The 19,568-nt window shown below is 40.6% G+C and overlaps 3 protein-coding genes across 6 annotated transcripts in view; 1 reads left to right on the top strand and 2 right to left on the bottom strand.

Moving 5' to 3' along the window:
* LOC135502125 (calsequestrin-1-like) overlaps positions 1-2,927 on the top strand; it is a 33,438-nt gene extending 30,511 nt beyond the window's left edge. The window contains exons 7-10 of the mRNA XM_064794710.1: positions 467-622; positions 1,286-1,360; positions 1,732-1,876; positions 2,221-2,927. Of these exons, the coding sequence (XP_064650780.1) occupies positions 467-622; positions 1,286-1,360; positions 1,732-1,876; positions 2,221-2,333 (489 nt within the window). The 3' untranslated portion in view covers positions 2,334-2,927. The remainder of the gene's footprint in view (positions 1-466; positions 623-1,285; positions 1,361-1,731; positions 1,877-2,220) is intronic.
* Positions 2,928-3,925: 998 nt separating this feature from the next.
* On the bottom strand, positions 3,926-7,494 carry LOC135502081 (zinc finger protein 678-like). The gene is made up of 4 exons (XM_064794617.1): positions 7,443-7,494; positions 6,586-7,023; positions 6,412-6,469; positions 3,926-6,296 (listed from the first exon to the last, which is right to left on the bottom strand). Exons 2-4 carry the CDS (start codon positions 6,991-6,993, stop codon positions 4,339-4,341), a joined length of 2,424 nt encoding a protein of 807 aa, XP_064650687.1. The 5' UTR covers positions 6,994-7,023; positions 7,443-7,494; the 3' UTR covers positions 3,926-4,338.
* A 348-nt stretch (positions 7,495-7,842) lies between these two features.
* Positions 7,843-18,547, bottom strand: LOC135502107 (zinc finger protein 391-like). 4 transcript variants are annotated; one of them, XM_064794673.1, is made up of 4 exons: positions 18,453-18,547; positions 17,228-17,921; positions 16,872-16,935; positions 7,843-9,156 (listed from the first exon to the last, which is right to left on the bottom strand). In XM_064794673.1, the coding sequence occupies exons 2-4, from the start codon at positions 17,876-17,878 to the stop codon at positions 8,084-8,086; spliced, it is 1,788 nt and encodes a 595-aa protein (XP_064650743.1). In that variant the 5' UTR covers positions 17,879-17,921; positions 18,453-18,547; the 3' UTR covers positions 7,843-8,083. The 4 variants fall into 4 exon arrangements, with proteins under 4 accessions (XP_064650743.1, XP_064650744.1, XP_064650745.1 ...); XM_064794674.1 differs by lacking the exon at positions 18,453-18,547 and adding an exon at positions 18,116-18,239; XM_064794675.1 differs by lacking the exon at positions 7,843-9,156 and adding an exon at positions 12,009-13,025.
* Positions 18,548-19,568: the final 1,021 nt, after the last annotated feature.

Here is a 19,568-nt window from a genome sequence, read left to right as displayed (position 1 = left end):
GAAGTAAACTGCGTCAATATTTTCCACATTTGCCGGGATTACTAGTTTTTATCCTCACTAATAGGTGGCAGCATTTGACCTCAATCGTGAAGCTAAAATTCCGTCGAAACCCTCGCCTTTGGTGTGTTTTTGACTGCATTTTAGGTCCACCCTCAGGAGTGCTGGTTTCTCAATAGACCCGCACATTGGATTTAATCAGGTTATGACCACAGAGGTGAGCGCATCTTGACACACAACGACCCAAGAGCGCAAAGTCCCTTTACTAAGCTCTATAGGAGTGCCTGTTATAAAGGTGGGGATTGGACTTTTCGGAGTTAAACAATGTTAGATGAGGTCAAAGATACTGATAGTGATTTTAAATATCAATCTTATCCACTGAACCACTTACAGCCAAATAGGATTATGAATTATTGCACCCGTATCACAGATACAGTATCATCATTCACTGTTTTCTCCTAAATTCTAGATGAATCATCCACACTCTCATTTGATAATTGCGTTTATCCGTCCCCAAACGGAGGACGGAATGGCATTCTTTACGTTGCTCAAGAAACTCGCCCGAGCCAACGGCGAGAATGAAAACATCAGTATCGTCTGGATCGACCCCGGGCCATATCCTACGGTAGGTTATAACTTACTCCTCCTTTAATAGTTACTAAAGGAGTAGTAGTCTAATTTAAGTAAATTACATCTATAAGTCCCCAAGGGCATGACCGGACATATGATCAATTTGGCACTAGAAGTAAAGTAGTTTGTCCATGGCCGCGAACAAAAAACGTGAAACGTTACTATGATACTTTTCCTTGTACTGAAAACTAATTCTTAACCCAGACCACTAACAGTAAATAACGTCTGTCAGATATGTCAGAGCTTCCTGCAGGCCCTAACTTGTGATGATAAATTGCCGTTGCTGACATTGGATGATGAATGTTATTGTCAGTCGGAAAATATTTGTGGCAATTTGATTAGGGAGCCTTTATTGCAATATGGACCATATTTGTGTTGGGTAGTGTTGTTGACTTGATGGGTGATATTGCTAACTGTCTATATTGTGTAATTAATACTAAAGGATGGTTTGGGGAAGTCGTAGACGATTAATCTTGATGACGGATTGATGATTGCAGTTACCTTTTAGTGATAAAGACTTTGTGTATTCGACAGTGGCAGATTTAAGTGTCATAAATCGATCATGAAACAAAGTGTCCTTTTAAAAAAAAAAAACATTAAAAAATTATCCTCGTGGTGAATTGTTTTATTTGATCAGTATTCTGTACTGTATTTTCAGATGCTGGAATACTGGCAACGTACCTATGGTATAGATGTCCTCCAGTCGTCCATTGGCCTCGTTAATATTACTGATGTAAGTTTCATTTTCTGTTATGAGGAATCTGTAGAACTTTGTCAATGTCAACCCGGTACCTCCTGGTCAGATTATTGATACTGGTCAACACTTGGCATTTTACACCAAGGTCTTGAAATGAAATGGCCGTGGGCTAACCACAGTTTTTGCCACAGCAAGCAACAGACCCCAGCAAGAGAGAAACATGAGTAGCTTTCGTGGACTCTACCTCTGGCGGAAGACAGTCACTAGGCCAATAAACCCATTTGCCAACGCGTAGTGGCACGTAAAACTGCTCATCCCGCCTTGGAGGACGAATATTCCTGGGAGAATATTGCCTCCAAGTGCAGAGCAAACTCTGAAGAGGAAGAAATCTGCTTCATATTTTTCAGAACAAAAGTAAATGGTTTAATATGCCCCTGTTGTATCAACTGCAAGAATCAGAGCGTCTTTCACTGCTGCAGAAATGGTTGGACGATATCGAGGAGGGGAGAATCACGGTCTCGAGGGAGGAGCACTATGAAGACGATATGAATGGTTGGTATTAAAGAGAGACTGTAGACCGGAGCTGTGTGGGCCACATTATGTTACTCAAAGTGGCAAATAGGTGGCTCTTGTACTATGTAGCAATAGGCCTACATGAGCACTGTTCAGACTGAAATAGGATACAATGAAGCTTATAAGCCAGGCCCATATTTAGCATGGGAGGGGCAAAACTTATCATTAGTACAGTGCTCAGTCAAACCAAACGCCCTGAATGAGGTTCTAATCAAACAATGGGTAAAGAATCAACGAGTTTTATATCAAGTCGTTCCTGCTTGTAAACTATTAACATCCTCATCTTCCAACTTTTCCCTAAAAAATTGTGTCATTGTTTACAGAATACAACTCAAGAGTGAGCGTAAACCAAACCAACACCCACCATATCGAGGAGAAGAACATCAGGTTACAAACGGGTCGAAGCGTGGAGTCTGGTGTGCGAGACGAGCTGTAGAGAGTGCAGGAATCTGTAGCTTCAAGGTGTGCATGGCGATTTACGGTCTCATGGTGCAAAGTGTTGGGCAGGACGAACTGTTCAGTGTGGCCTGAGCAGGGTGAACTGTTGGGCTGGGCAAGCTCCAGCGTGGAATGAACTGTATGGTGGACCGGGGATGAAACTGTGCGGCCTACAGGGACAGGTTGTTGGGAACTGTTCAGTGTGGCATGGGCAGGGTGAACACGAGTTGGGCTGGGTTCACCTTGGGCTGGGCAAGCTCGAGCGTGGAACGAACTGTATGGCGGGCCGGGGATGAAACTGGGCGGCCGACAGGGACAGGTTGTTGGGAATGCACTAACTGAATGAGGACGTAGGATGATCGTATACAGATAGGGTGTGCTGATAGCCTTGGAACGAGCAGCACGGCGCAATACCACTACTCTGCAAGGAAAACGGTGTCCCAGAAAGTAAACGTCCCAAAAGTAAAACACCATGCCTATCACACTATGAGCTCATGTATTTGTTGATGATGCTATTTTTGTATGTCATACGTCAGTGAGTCATCATTCATGTGTATATTGTCATCACTTCATGCGAAATAAACTAAACTATTATAAGGTATGCCTTATTTGAATAATTTCCCTTGGTACAGTGATTGTATCATAGAAGAGAGAGCCTCTACAGACCGCAAACAAATTGACAAACGAACATGTCCTTTAAATAATACATGCAGGACATCTCGAAATAAAGAAAGACGTATATGGTAGGCGGGAGGGGACATAAATCAGAATATATCGGCCGATTAATTACTTGCGCCGCAAAGGCCTCCCGCTGATGATGCGCCGCAACAGTGCCCCGCTAAAAACACGCCGCAAAAGAATGCGCCGTAAAAATCTCGCCGCGTGACCCAATTTAAACCAATCAGGAGCCAAGGACGGTTTGAATTTTGCGGCAGAGGCATTTTCGCGGGAGTCTTCTGCACGATTTGCGGGGGACTTATGCAAATTTCGCGGGAGACCTTCGCAGCGCACTTCTTTAACCAATCAGAGACAACGTATTTTCCGGCGGGTTTACGAAGTTACGATGTCTCTGATTGGTTAAAGAAGTGCGCCGTGAAGGTCTCCCGCGAAATTTGCATTAGTCGCATCATTCGCGGGAAGCCTTTGCGGCGCAAGTAATTAATCGGCCGATATATTCTGATTTATGTCCCCTCCCGCCTACCATAGACGTAAAGATCAGTGGGTCACAATACCGGCAACCCATCAACACAATGCTTTCTTTATTGTCTTATTATCAGACGGACATCAATACATCCAAATATCAAGAACAGCAAAGAGTTTTTCGTGACGGAGACATGCGCAAATGGTCGAACAAGGGGTTATTCAAACTTCACGAAGTAGTCGAACATCAAGGAGGGGGGACTAAACTGTTAGCTCAGCAGTTGGTACAGTTTCGTGGTCCAAGTACCAGCCTGACATTGGACATTCACAGGGCAACCTAGTTACTTGAGGGCAAGGATCAAGTTCATGTACTTAACATTAAAATTTTATTTGAAGCACATATCAATAACATATACATTGTATACCACACTTATGATATAACAATAAATGTGTAATATATGTACGTGTATTTATAAAACTGATATACTTATCTTATGGAATGAAACTTACATTCAGAAAATCTTACATTAATAAACATCACTTTCATAACTATTTCATTGTACGTGTACTTTCATAAAATCTTGGATCGTCTCCTCAATTTACAGTTGTGACTATCACCATCAATATATTCAAACTATTTTCTTCAACAAACTTCTAAGTTCTTGCGCAAATGTTTTAAGATAAAAGTTGCATGGCCAAGCTACTTGAATAGCAGGGCCGACCGAATCGAAACACCGATAGCGCTAACAGGGCCTAACAGAGAATAGTGTAAAGCATTTAACCATTACACTGTACTCTGTTAGGTCCTATCAGCACTCGGAGTTTCAATTCGGTCGGCCCAGATGTATACATGTACATTGCATTTATTTGTCATTTTGGCACCGGTACGTGGACATTTCATTGGCATTACAGTTAAGTGGGGTTGGCATCATAAACGTGGGCGCTACCGGTATGAATAGGGGTTGTGGTTGACGATTATGAGAAAGATGGAACTCTCCAATGTTTTGCTGATTTTGGTTTAAGGTCAATGTATTGGCACTGTCAGAGGAATCTTCATTTTGGGCCCACGGACCTCGGTGACCTGTAGGAGCTTGACCTGCAGGTGACTGACCCGCAGGTGGATGACCTATGGGTGGGGAAGATGCAGGTGGTTGACTTGCATGTTGACGACCTGCTTGTGGGTGACCTGCAGGTGGTGGACCTGCAGGTGGTTGAGCTACATGCCCATGGCAGACCTGCCCTCCTGTACCACCAGAGGAATCGCTATCCTCATCCTCAACCGGTGCTTTATCAGAATGCTTACGGCGATTATGCCTATCAAGACCGCTCTTCCTCGTAAAAGACTTCTTACACAAGTGACAGTAAATATTCGAATACTTTGCCGCCATGTGGATCATTTTATGCTGAGTCAACAATAAACCCTCCTGAAACGATTTTCCACATTCCTCGCATCTATATGGTTTGTTAGTATCATGAACACGAAGTTTATGTTTATTGAGGCCACTTTTTCTCGTGAACGAGTGGCCACATTGATCGCATTCGTAAGGAGTTTCTCCCTTATGAGAAATGCGAACATGGTGAGTGAGTTTCGAGCTCTGCATGAATGTCTTGTCGCAAAGTTCACACTGGTATGGTCTTTCGCCAGTATGAATACGCTTATGTATTGTCAACGAACTATTCTGTCCAAACGTTTTGCCACACTCGTCACACATAAATGGTCTCTCTCCAGTATGAATACGTTTGTGTTGTATAACAGCACTACTGGTAATGAAAGTCTTATCACACTGGTCACATTGGAAGTTTCGCTCCCCAGTATGGGTCAGTCTATGTTGCGCCAAACTAGCCGACCAAGTGAATGTTTTACCGCACTGGTTACATGAATAAGGCCTTTCTCCAGAATGGAGACGTTGGTGTATCTTCAATTTAGTCCTATCCAGAAAACTTTTATCGCACATGTCACACTTAAAATGGCGGCTTTTCGAGTGAATCTGCTTGTGCTTCGTCAGCAGTTTTTTCTGTGCGAACGTTTTGCCACACTGGTCACATTGAAAACATCCATTTTTTGAGTGGGTATGTTTGTGCTGAGTCAGCCTTTTTCTCTCTGCGTAAGTTTTCCCACACTGGTCGCACATCAGGGAGTCCTCGCGCTTCGAATGAACACGTTTATGCTGATTCAGCAATTTCTTCTGCGCGAATGTTAAACCGCACTGATCGCACATCAGTGGTTCATCACGTGAATGACCACATGTACGTTTGTGTCGAGTCAGCAGTTTTTTCTGTGCGAAGGTTTCACCACACTGGTCACACATGAATTGCTCATCACCAGTATGAGTACGTTTATGCCGAGTCAGCTTTTTTTTCTGTGAAAATTTCTTATCACACTTGTCACAGGGGTAACATTTATCATCATCACCGACACCGTCGCCCTCATCACCTTGGTCCAAGCACCGTCCTCCTATATCACTTTTGTGATTTCTCCCAGGGAACCCTTCACCAGACCGATCTCGCTTTTGGTCCAAGTGATTTTTACGTTTATGCTGAGTCAGCCCACCACTGTGTGCAAATGCTTTATCACACATGTCGCATTTGAATGGTCTTTCTCCAATATGGGTGCGCTCATGTCGGGCTAATTTACTTTTCTCCAGAAACGACTTATCACAAAGTTTACATGGAAATTGTTTTACTTCCAGATCTAAATGGATCTTTCTATGTCCAGCAAGATCTCTGCGGCTTTTGAATTCCAGACTGCACATGTTACAAGCAAGAGGTTCTTGACTCTCAGATAAACTCTGCTGCAATTTTGTTTCGCTTCCGGAAGAGCCTACAATAAGAAAAAGGGGGAACAAATGATTATTATGTAAACGGTAAATACAACAAACACGAACAGTGCAACCCTTTAACAGAAACTTGTAAGGGAAGTGGCAAAATAAATTTACCTGTGTCATGGTCCTTTGGAGAATATATAAATGTATCTGATGATGCTACTGATGAGTCCTGAAATGAAGAAATGAGAATTAGAACGTTAGACCATGCATTCTGTCCTTGCATTGTTCATGTAAGAGAAGCACACTTTAAAAGTTTTGCAGAACAAATCTTTTTTACAGACTTACGTCGTCTTCTTCCATGGCGGTCCCTTTGTTTTCTTCTTCATCCTCTTGAAACATTCGACGCTGTACCGGGTGGAGTGGGTCTTCCACTTCAATTTTCAACAGACCTCTTCCACTGGTTGCTTGAAGCATGCCTTGCTGATTAGATTCGTCACAAAGTCTGTCCGTGTCTTGAGGAATACACGCAGCAATATCGGGAGGAATAGCATAGCTGCATGAAGAGGACCTTGGCTGAACTGCATATTCATCAAGGCCAGGGCACTCCAGTTTTATCCGAACATGCAAAGAGGATTCTGTCGCCAGTGATTTGCTTAGATCGATAGGATTTGACTGCATTTGGTCTAACTCAGTCTTGACATCATTCCTGCCAATGTCATCAACGACAGATCCTCTGGCGTTACTCCCTGACATTGCTCTTTTGAACCATATACAAGTACGAACCTAGAAAGAATATAGCCTTTTTTAACATGCCTCAGTTTCAGTCAGCTGAGCTGACACATCAAACGCTATGCCTAAGTGGCACTTCTTTATCTTTCGCCTATTGGATGACAATTTTGGGGCCGTACAAAGCTCTGTAAACTAATTTCTTACATTAAAATGGCATATGGACATGGATATACAATGAATATATAGTGGTTTTTTGAGTTGCCTTTTCTGCGAGTGACAGTCAAGTGTAGTGTAATGCAAGTGTAGCTGATCTGAGCGATTGAGAACATCATCCACTTTCGAGTGTTTCACAATTAATCAAGATATTGCAACCATTATCCGAATTACGTAAATGGAAGAATACATATTCATCTTCGTAAAAGCTATTTTTAAGAAGAACTGGACCTTTTTCTCATGCTAAAAATAGGATTTACCTGCCACCAAAAATCGGAAACTCAACAAAGAAAATCGGCCATTTTTAAAAGCAATTGAAGTGAGTCACAAAAGAGACCAAAAGATTTTTCTCATAAATCCATTTATGTGTAATATGAGGTTAAATATGGTATATATGATACACTTTTTAACGCTGATAAGTTTAAAAAATCTTGTTTATTTCACAAGAAACAAAAGAAGAATAACTTTACAACAGTACACATTACTTTGGTACACTATTTCCACAAACGTTGTGGTTGTTGTATAAAATATACTAATGCGTGTGATCCGTAGAAACCGTGTTCTCTTCATTACACTGTCTTCTTTGAAATACATGTATTCTGCTGACCCATTGAGTATCGCAGCAGAGGTGGGTGGAGTGGGTTGAATAGCTCGGCCTCATTGACATCATGCAGACATTGGGAGAGAAATATCCTCTTGAATTCTGTGGTTATGTGTTACATACTTATCTGGGTATTTTATTTGGGGTATTGGGACTGTAGGTACTGGGGTATTGAGACTGTAGTCTGGAGTCAAAATTCACGACACACCCGGGATCTCTGGCCGGGATCAGGTACACTTTCAAAATTATGTGGAAACAAATGACTATCAAAAATGAGGTCACACTTGGTTCTTGTTAAGATTATTTCCTCTTCATGGATTTGAATGGTCTTTCTCCTGTATGAATACGTTGATGAGGAATCAGAAGACTCTTCCGTGTAAATGCTTTATCACACTTGTCACATTGAAATGACCTTTCGCCATGATGACTACATTTATGTTGAACAAGGAGACCGTTGCTTTTGTATGCTTTATCACACTGGTCGCAGGCAAATGGCGTCCCGCCTGAATGCAAGCGTTTATGTCTGGTGAGTTCATTCCAATATCTGAAAGCTTCATCACACAAATCACACTTCAATTGTTTTTCTTTTGAATGAAGATATTCATGTCTTACCAGCTCATGAGAGTATCTTAAAACTTCCCCACAGTGCCGACAAGTAAACAGTGTTTCTCCTGTATGAATACGTTTGTGGACATTAAGGGCAGCCTGGCTTATGAAGGCATGGTCACACTGATCGCACTTGAATGGTTTTTCATCAGTATGAATACGTTCATGTCTAATAAGCTCATTCGGATACCGAAATAGTTTATTGCAAGAGGAACATTTTAAACGTTTTTCGTGTTTATGAACGCGCCGATGATTATTGTACTCAGTCAAATGACTGAATGTTTCACCGCATCGGTTACACTCAAATATCGACAGTTTCTCTCCACGTTTAAAATGAATGTGTTTATGAACATCTAGTAAAGATTTCAAAGAGAATACCTTATCACATTCACTGCAGGTATATTGTCTTTTATGAGTACGTCTATGAGCAGTAAGTTCAGTTTGGCTTCTGAATGCTTTCTCACAGCTATCGCACTTGAAGGACTGGGACGAGTGAACAAGGTTATGTTGTTTAAGAGAGATAAACCGGCTGAACACTTCGGTACAAAAGTCACATTTGAAGGTTTTTTCTCCTGTATGTACACGCTGATGCATTTTATAGTATTTGTAGCACCTATAGGCTTCACCGCACTGGTCACAGCTGAATTGTCTCACCCCTGTCTGAATACGTTCATGAACTGTAACATCACCGGGTCTTTTCGATGAAGAGCTGTTCATGTCGTGAAGACTCTTAAGGGCATCATGTTGGCTCAATGATGTGGCTGCAACTGAAAAAGATACAGAGAACTAAGACCTTGCCTTGCACACAAATTGACACTAGGGCTTCAGACAATAAACATCCAATGACGAGACCCAATCTGACTTGTGTTGGTCCAATGCTTGACGATTATTGCTCCAATTCACCAGCCGCACTCTGGCACCAAGGAACTCTTCCTCTCTCTGTAGAAAAACGAAACAGATATTAATATTCATCATAATTTTTATTCCAAATTAATGAGGAGTTCACAAATTCTGATAACTGGGTTGCCAGGTGTCCATTCTTGAGTATCTATACAGACGACATTGCAAGGAAAATTCTCAATCTCTTCTGGCAAAGTTCCTTGAAGAACACGTGGTACATGTGAAGAGGTCTTGAGCCAATTTCTCAATCAATCACAAGTATGTTTATCAAGTGTATGTCTGCGAAGATGACCCTTGCCCACGTATGCTTTGTGACACAGGTCACATTTGTAAGGTTTTTCTCCTGTATGAATACGTCTATGTTCAGTGAGAATATTTTTCTGATTAAATGCTTTGAAACAAAGATCACATTTAAAAGGTTTTTCTCCAGTATGAATACGCCGATGAGCTGTGAGAGCACATCGCTTATTAAATGTCTTTCCACACACTTCACAAGCCAAGGGTTTTTCTCGATCTCCTTTGTGAACATGTTTGTGTTCTGTGAGGTCACTCTCATTTGCAAATGTCTTATTACAAAAATAACATTTGAACATCGTTTCTCCTGCATGAGAGCTCAAATGCCTTGTTAGTTCATTCCAAAATCTGTATGTTTTATCACACTTGTTGCACTTGAATGTTTTCCCGATTGAATGAATACGTTGATGATCATTAAGATCTGTCTCGCATGCAAATGTTAGACCACACTGGCTACAAGCAAATATTCCGTCTCCTGTATGATTGCGTTTATGCACAGTAAGTGCACTTTGGCAAGTGAATGTCTTGTCGCACTGGTCACATTTGAATGGACGTTCACCAGTATGAACGCGCTCATGTTGAATACACTTACTACGACACTGGAATATTTTATCACAGGAGTGACATTTTATTCCTTGTTGATGACGTTTCCGATGCTTTTTATACTGGACGAAACACGCAAATGCTTCATCACACTGGTCACACTTGAACTGTTTCACTTTTGTCTGAGTACGTTCCTGACCCTTAGGTGTAACTTTGATCTGTTTTTTTGTTGAAGAGCTGTTCAAGTCATGAAGACTCTTAAGGGCATCATGTTGGCTCAATGATGTGTCTGCAACTAAAAAAGATACAGAGAACTAAGACCTTGCCTTACACACAAATTGACACTAAGGCTTTAGACAATAAACATCCAATGACGAGACCTAATCTGTCGTTGTGTTAGTCTGATGCTGGACGATTATTGCTCCAATTCACCAGCCGCACTCTGGCACCAAGGAACTCTTCCTCTCTCTGTAGAAAAACGAAACAGATATTAATATTCATCATAATTTTTATTCCAAATAAATGAGGAGTTCACAAATTCTGATAACTGGGTTGCCAAGTGTCCATTCTTGAGTATCTATACAGACGACATTGCAAGGAAAATTCTCTATCTCTTCTGGCAAAGTTCCTCGAAGAACACGTGGTGCACGTGAAGAGGTCTTGAGCCAACTTCTCAATCAATCACAAGTATGTTTATCAAGTGTATGTCTGCGAAGATGACCCTTGCCCATGTATGCTTTGTGACACTGGTCACATTTGTAAGGTTTTTCCCTAGTATGAATTCGTCTGTGTTTAATGAGAATATTTTTCTGATTAAATTCTTTGGAACAACAATCACATTTAAAAGGTTTTTCTCTAGTATGAATACGCAGATGTTTATTGAGAATATTTTTCTGATTAAATCCTTTGAAACAAAGATCACATTTAAAAGGTTTTTCTCCAGTATGAATACGCCGATGTGCTGTGAGAGCGCATCGCATATCAAATGCCTTTCCACACAGTTCACAAGCAAATGGTTTTTCTCGATCTCCTTTGTGAACATGTTTGTGTTCTGTGAGGTCACTCTCATTTGCAAATGTCTTATTACAAAAATAACATTTGAACATTGTTTCTCCTGCATGAGAGCTCAAATGCATGGTTAGTTCATTCCAAAATCTGTACGTTTTATCACACTTGTTGCACTTGAATGTTTTTCCCGTTGAATGAATGCGTTGATGATCAGTAAGATCAGTGTCGCATGCAAATGCTAGACCACACTGGCTACAAGCAAATATTCCTTCTCCTGTATGACTACGTTTATGCACATTAAGTGAACCTTGGCAAATGAATGACTTGTCACACTGGACACATTTGAACGGACGTTCACCAGTGTGAACACGCTCATGTTGAATACACTGACTACGACACTGGAATATTTTATCACAGGAGTGACATTTTATTCCTTGTTGATGACGTTTCCGATGCTTTTTATACTGGACGAAACACGCAAATGCTTCATCACACTGGTCACACTTGAACTGTTTCACTTTTGTCTGAGTACGTTCCTGACCCTTAGGTGTAACTTTGATCTGTTTTTTTGTTGAAGAGCTGTTCAAGTCATGAAGACTCTTAAGGGCATCATGTTGGCTCAATGATGTGTCTGCAACTAAAAAAGATACAGAGAACTAAGACCTTGCCTTACACACAAATTGACACTAAGGCTTCGGACAATAAACATCCAATGACGAGACCCAATCTGTCGTTGTCTTCGTCTGATGCATGACGATTATTGCTCCAATTCACCAGCCGCACTCTGGCACCAAGGAACTCTTCCTCTCTCTATAGAAAAACGAAACAGATATTAATATTCATCATAATTTTTATTCCAAATAAATGAGGAGTTCACAAATTCTGATAACTGGGTTGCCAAGTGTCCATTCTTGAGTATCTATACAGACGACATTGCAAGGAAAATTCTCTATCTCTTCTGGCAAAGTTCCTTGAAGAACACGTGGTACATGTGAAGAGGTCTTGAGCCAATTTCTCAATCAATCACAAGTATGTTTATCAAGTGTATGTCTGCGAAGATGACCCTTGCCCATGTATGCTTTGTGACACAGGTCACATTTGTAAGGTTTTTCTCCTGTATGAATACGTCTATGTTCAGTGAGAATATTTTTCTGATTAAATGCTTTGAAACAAAGATCACATTTAAAAGGTTTTTCTCCAGTATGAATACGCCGATGTGCTGTGAGAGCGCCTCGCATATTAAATGCCTTTCCACACAGTTCACAAGCAAATGGTTTTTCTCGATCTCCTTTGTGAACATGTTTGTGTTCTGTGAGGTCACTCTCATTTGCAAATGTCTTATTACAAAAATTACATTTGAACATTGTTTCTCCTGCATGAGAGCTCAAATGCATGGTTAGTTCATTCCATAATCTGTATGTTTTATCACACTTGTTGCACTTGAATGTTTTTCCGGTTGAAACAATGCGTTGATGATCAGTAAGATCAGTGTCGCATGCAAATGTTAGACCACACTGGCTACAAGCAAATAGTCCTTCTCCTGTATGATTGCGTTTATGCACAGTAAGTGCACTTTGCCAAGTGAATGTCTTGTCGCACTGGTCACATTTAAACGGCCGTTCACCAGTGTGAATACCCTCATGTTGAATACACTTACTACGACACTGGAATATTTTATCACAGGAGTGACATTTTATTCCTTGTTGATGACGTTTCCGATGCATTTTATACTTGACGAAACACGCAAATGCTTCATCACACTGGTCACACTTGAACTGTTTCACTTTTGTCTGAGTACGTTCCTGACCCTTAGGTGTAACTTTCATCTGTTTTTTTGTTGAAGAGCTGTTCAAGTCTTGAAGACTCTTAAGGTCCAATGATGTTTCTGCAACTAAAAACAAGGATATATAAAGAACTTGTAGGTAAACAAGCCACAAAATGTAACTAGGCTCCAGACAATATTCCTGAAGTCTCCCGACCGATCCATTTCTACTGGGTTGTCTGATGCAGGGCTACTGAACAATTCAAAATTGAATGACGAAAACATTTTGTGGACCATCTCCTATGAACCAATGGTTATGGCTCCTGGTTAATATGGCGCTTCAAGGTGCTCTTCCACTCTCTGAAGAAAATCAAGATGAGATTAATATTTTGTCAAAAATATTTATTACAGAAAATAAGTGAAGTTACAGAAACTTATTGGAACTGAGTACACAGGTTTATCAAGTGTTGCATAACACAGCACCAGTAGAAGGGCCTGTTAGTCATGTTGATGTGAGAGAGAACAATTTGACTTTGGCCTGCAGATGCTTCATTACAGCCACTACAAGGATTTCTTCTGTGTGAATACGCGGATGTATTTTGAGATGATTTCGTCTCTTAAATGTTTTATCACACTGATCACACTTGAATGGTCTTTCTCCTGTATGAATAGGCCCATGCTCAATCAACAAAGCACATTTCTATTGAAAGAACAACTTGACTTTGGCCTGCAGATGCTTCATTACAGCCACTACAAGAATTTCTTCTGTATGAATACGCTGATGTATTTTGAGATGATTTCGTCTCTTAAATGTTTTATCACACTGATCACACTTGAATGGTCTTTCTCCTGTATGAATAGGCCCATGCTCAATCAACAAAGCACATTTCTATTGAAAGAACAACTTGACTTTGGCCTGCAGATGCTTCATTACAGCCACTACAAGGATTTCTTCTGTATGAATACGCTGATGTATTTTGAGATGATTTCGTCTCTTAAATGTTTTATCACACTGATCACACTTGAATGGTCTTTCTCCTGTATGAATAGGCCCATGCTCAATCAACAAAGCACATTTCTATTGAAAGAACAACTTGACTTTGGCCTGCAGATGCTTCATTACAGCCACTACAAGAATTTCTTCTGTATGAATACGCTGATGTATTTTGAGATGATTTCGTCTCTTAAATGTTTTATCACACTGATCACACTTGAATGGTCTTTCTCCTGTATGAATAAGCTCATGCTCAATCAACAAAGCACATTTCTATTGAAAGACTTGATCACACTGGTCAAAGGGGATGGTCTCACTACTGAATGAATACAGGTATTTGTATGTGTAGCAAGAGTACATTTAGTGTTGAAAGTTTTATTACAATTTTCACATCGAAATGTTTTTTCTCTTGTATATATATATGCACAGGCTGTTGCACCATAAGACTACTTGTCTCTTTAACTGTACATATCTTATCATTCAGATCAAACATATTTGAACAGCTTTTCTCTAGTATGATTCCACTGATGTATGGTAAGAAAAGCTTTAGTTGTAAATACTTTATCACACTGGTCGCATTCAAATGGTGTATATGAAGCTTAAGAATGACGATGCTGATGCCTAACAAGGAGACTATTGTTCTTGAATGTTTTATCGCACCAGTTACAGGCAAATGGTCTTTCTCGATCACCCGAGTGGACGTGCTTATGAACAATGAGGTCACTTTCATTTGAGAATATTTGATTACAAAAGTGACATTGGAATGTTGTGCCTCCAGAATGAAACCCCACATGCATCGTTAGTTCATTCCAAAATCTAAACGATTTATCGCACTTGTCACACTTGAAATGTTTCACTGTCGGATGAATCGTCCTTCGATGCTGAGCAAGTTGACCTTTCAGTGAAAACACTAGATCACATTGACTACATGCAAATGGCCTTTCACCGGTATGAACACGTTCGTGTACAATTAGCCAACTTTTGTGATCAAATATTTTATCACAAGAGCCACATTTAAATGTTTTTCCTCCTGGATGAAAACGCCGATGCTTTTTATACTCCTGTGTCCATGCAAATGCTTCATCACACTGGTCACACTTGAAGCGCTTTCCACCTGTGTGACTGTGAACTGTAGCCTCACCTGGGCTTTTGGTCGAAGCGCTCTGTAAGGGACGAAGACCTTCAAAGATATCATGCTGGTACAATGATGCGTCTGAAACTGAAAACAGATGTGTGTGTAAAAAACTTAACCTGCGAAATGAAACAAAATATTTATTAGCATATGTTTCTTCGGTAGCGGTAATCCGTCTGCGCGGAGATGTGCTGATGCAGGGTGGTACTCCTTCGAGGATATTGATCCATGCTGCGGTTAAAGAAGCTGAAGATGGAGTGAGCAATTAGTTTCTCAATGATAAGCATCCTTGTGTCCACTCAACTAACTGCTACACCTGAATGCTTTATCACACTGGTCACTGGTCACGAGTAAACAGCTTTTTAGTCCAGAATTAGAGCTAAAATCATCCTCTGTCACTCTCAGTACAAGGCTCAGAGATTGTAAATTTCCTGACAAATGCAAGACTGCCTATCATAGAGGTGGGATTAGACTTGTTAGAATGAGATGCAAGCTAGAGGTTCATCCTTCCAAGTGAATCTCGACCAGCCTTCAAATCTTCATGTGAGGTTAGAGGCGTCAAGACTCTGCCAGCGAGTTTGTCAGTTTGGGGAGATACGTTTTTATGAGATGGTCCTTCCTGGAGATATTCTGCTAACAGTAACATTTGAATGGTAACCATTATTCCATTATAGACAAAGAATCTCACAGCCAATTGGCGATGACCTCTGCCTCGGCTAATTCCTTATTGTCCGATATACTTTTCCGATGACACTGCGGCAGTTGTCATTTTGAAGTCGTTCAAATCCATTCGAGTGATAGATCGGCGACTGTCCTTAAAGTAAGCTTTAATGGTCCCTCTCGCAACAAGCATTCCCCATACATCAACTCAGCAGACTGAGCATTGGACAGTTATTTCAAATGACAGTATGGCTGTAGTGCACGTAATGTAACTACAGTGGAACCTCTCTATTAGGGACACCCTCGGGACTGACATGTGCTGTCCTGAATAGAGAGTGGCCCTGATAAGAGAGGTCAAATTGAATGGAAACAACTACTTTGGGACCAAAACTAATGTCCTTATTAGAGAGGTGTCCTATTAGAGAGGTGTCCACTAAGGGAAGTTCCACTGTAAATGTACAAGTCATGAATGTACCTTATAGACATGGCCTGTTGATAGCGGGTCATATTACAGAAATTCTAAGATACCAACGAAAGAGCCCAAAAAGACTTCTGATACCATAAATGTTTTAACATTTTTTACGGGTAATGGACAGATGGGATCCAATGATTCCGAAAAAATGGAATTGGAAATTGGAATTTACATGTGAAAGACGACGTAATATAACGTAGCCCCGCTATCAATTGTCCACGTCTATAGTACTAATCAACAAAATGTAAAAACACTCGCCAAATCAAAAAATATGGTTATTACAAATGTTACCTTCTCTAGCTTCACTGATATAAGACCGTTTCTAAATATTCAAATCAGGCCACAAAACGTGTACCTGGTCGTTCGTGCCATTCGACATGTTCAATTTGGATTGACAATTTGTTGGCGACTCAAATCTGTCAAATTGTCATGTTGTCAAAGTTTTCTGCTAGGCCTTTGCATCAATTTTGTGGTAATTTAAGAAGCGGTCTTACATGGGTGAAACTAGAGTATACAAATAAATGCAGAATGGATAAAATGATATGAGGGCAGTCTATTTCAATCCTATAGGCTCCAGGCTGCTTATAGAAGTTAAAAAGTCCCGAGATGGCGTGTTTTTCACGCAAATAACTTAACATCAGATACCTTTTTAAAACAGTGGGCCAAGATCAAGAGAAGTTCGAAAGCCCTGTCTATATTTGATGTAAATCTACTCACCGATGTTTTTTCCTCCAGCTTCACAAGAACTCTTTAATTGGCCAGTACATGAAGCAGACAATGGCTGAAATAGAGAGTAAACATTAGAATACTAATTATACTAGGCTCGCTAAACATAAAAGGGATCTTAAATGTCTTATCTCGGCCTGTGGTTGTGAATTTGTCCTCCGAATTTGGGATTAATGTCTTTAAACTGAAATATCAAGTTAAAATCAATCAATTTTTTCAAGGACATACTCAGTTCATGAGATCCAAAGAGCTCTGTACATTACATTAAGCTTCTATCTGAAGCCGAGCATGTGGGTGCTGTCGATTGTTGTGGTCAAATCCTTACTACAATATGACCATTCACTTACCTCATGCTTAACATTCGCCACATCAAAATTAAGAGCTTTCTGATCATCCAGTTCCACCTCTTCTTCAGGTTCCTGCTTGACTATCCCACTTTGAACAGGATGGAGCGGATCCTCAACATCTATTCTCAACAGACCGCGATTCCCAGTTGCTGGTATTAGACTCTCTTGCACTGGCCTGGGTGGTGATATCGGCTCATCTTTGAGTTTGAGCTCCTCCCAGTGACTAGCATCTCCATCAGAAGGCAATCCAACACCATCCCCTTGTGTCGTGGGTGCCCAGTGACCAGCATCTCGATCTAAAAACAAACCCACATCATCCTCTGGTTGGCTTGTATAAGGAGATGAATCAGGCTCATCTTTTAGTGCTAACTCCTCATCAGACTCAGATTTAATCTTTGCCACATCAAGGTCAGGACAGTCCTCTTTTTCATTCATATCTATTCTGTCAACATGATGGAAGTTTTGTTCACTTGACTCAGTTTTGATATATCCTACATTTGAACTGAAATCACCACAGTTTTGTGTCTCAATGGACAGAACTGGTTCTCTCTCAGAATACTGGCCACAATCTTGTCCAGTATTCTGTGGTTCAAATTCCTCATCGGCTGGCTCAGTCTTGATGTGAACACAATTGTCTATAGTATCCTCCATTTCTTTCTTTCATTCACAATCTGCACTCGTTTTCTCGAGGACCCTGCAAAATAACTTAGTCATTAGTGAACTGAAGTGAATTGAAGTTGTTTATATACACTAATACAGGTGAGCTAAAAACCGATAAATAACGATGCTACTTAGCTGCCGGATCGTTGGGCCATTTAATGGCTTCCTAATGGCCTAAATGACGGTTTCAACAAAGACAAATCAGAGCCAACACAAAGAAATGCGCACACTACTCAGTCTCAGAACACATCATTCATAAGGACTCAGCGCGGATAAGGTTACTTTGGACAAACCCATAAGCCACGGTGACCCTTTGTCCAGGTGAAGCTCATGACTGGTCAACGCCGAAAGAAATTTTGGACTGTTGTGAAATTGTCTTTTGTCTGATACTAGTGAGTTAGTGCCCGGCATATTTGGTTTTTTGGAACACCCTGTATAGTGTATGTAATGTAGTAGTATGTAAACCAGTACAAAAATTTTAGTGCATTATGACCAGATTTCTTCTTTTTCAGCAGAATTTTTCCAGAGAAGCAGCATCTAAGATGGGAAGGAATATGTCTTCTACCTCTAGCTAACATCGGAATAGGATTATTTCCCCTTCTGTAGTTGTATTTATCATAAATTTGAAAAAGATTTGAGTAGAATATATCACAAAATTGGTCTATATACATTGATCGAGTCACCACGAACACGTGACGTTGGGCCTCCCAATTTCCTACAAAGGTAGATGATAATTTCAATAAACTAAAGAAGGGAAAACCAAAATGTTAGATAACGCTCATCCAATAGAGGTTGATACAGGATAGTTGATATAACAGGTATTAAAAATAATCACCTGAGACCAATATATGGTACTTCGGCCTGTTCCGGATTCCAAATTCAAAAATCGCGATTTGTTATATCATCAATGTACACATTAAGGGATGTCGGAGTTCTTCCAGTAATAACAGGTGACGTCACCAATAGCGTTTGGGTTCCTATACGCGGGAAATACGAATGCGCACGTGTGGCCTTGGTTACCAGTAGTTTACAGTTTTAATTTTTGTTAAAAAGGGATGACCCCTTGTAGGATTTGTGAAGGGCAAGGGGGTCCGGGGGGGTCCCAGCCTTGGGCTTCTGTTAGCCAGGATTCATACTGGTGATAAACCATTCAATGGGAACTCAGGTGAATGTGATCATCACCTCAGAATACCCTACAAATACCTTACAGTACCCCAGCCAAGGGTAATTCTTTTTTAGTAGGGCCCGGCCAAATTATACCCTCATTACAATACCCTACAAATACCTAACAGTACCTTAGCCAAGGGTAATTTTTTTAGCAGCAGCCTTGGGCTTCTGTTAGTGTTAGCCAGGGTTCTTACTGGTGATAAACCATTCAATGGGAACTCAGGTGAATGTGATCATCACCTACGAATACCCTACAAAACCTTACAGTACCTATAGCCAAGGGTTTGAATATCTGTTCTGTGGTGGACATGCCTTTTATGGAAACCGATGTGGATTCATAGTGGTGATAAACCATTCGATGTAGAGGGATGTCTGGTGAAAAGTTTCGGCTAGTGATGGTGTCCTAACAGGAGAGTAAATAAGAAAAAAAAAGTTTCTCTTTCAAAAAAATTTTATTATTGTACATTACAAGGAAAACACATGACGATTTGGAATGTAGTGTAGGAGGAAACCC

The sequence above is a fragment of the Lineus longissimus genome, chromosome 18, assembly GCF_910592395.1.
Source record: "Lineus longissimus chromosome 18, tnLinLong1.2, whole genome shotgun sequence".
Classification (NCBI taxonomy): domain Eukaryota; kingdom Metazoa; phylum Nemertea; class Pilidiophora; order Heteronemertea; family Lineidae; genus Lineus; species Lineus longissimus.
The sequence above is the reverse complement of the archived record's forward strand: the minus strand, read 5'-3'. Positions and strand labels throughout refer to the sequence as shown.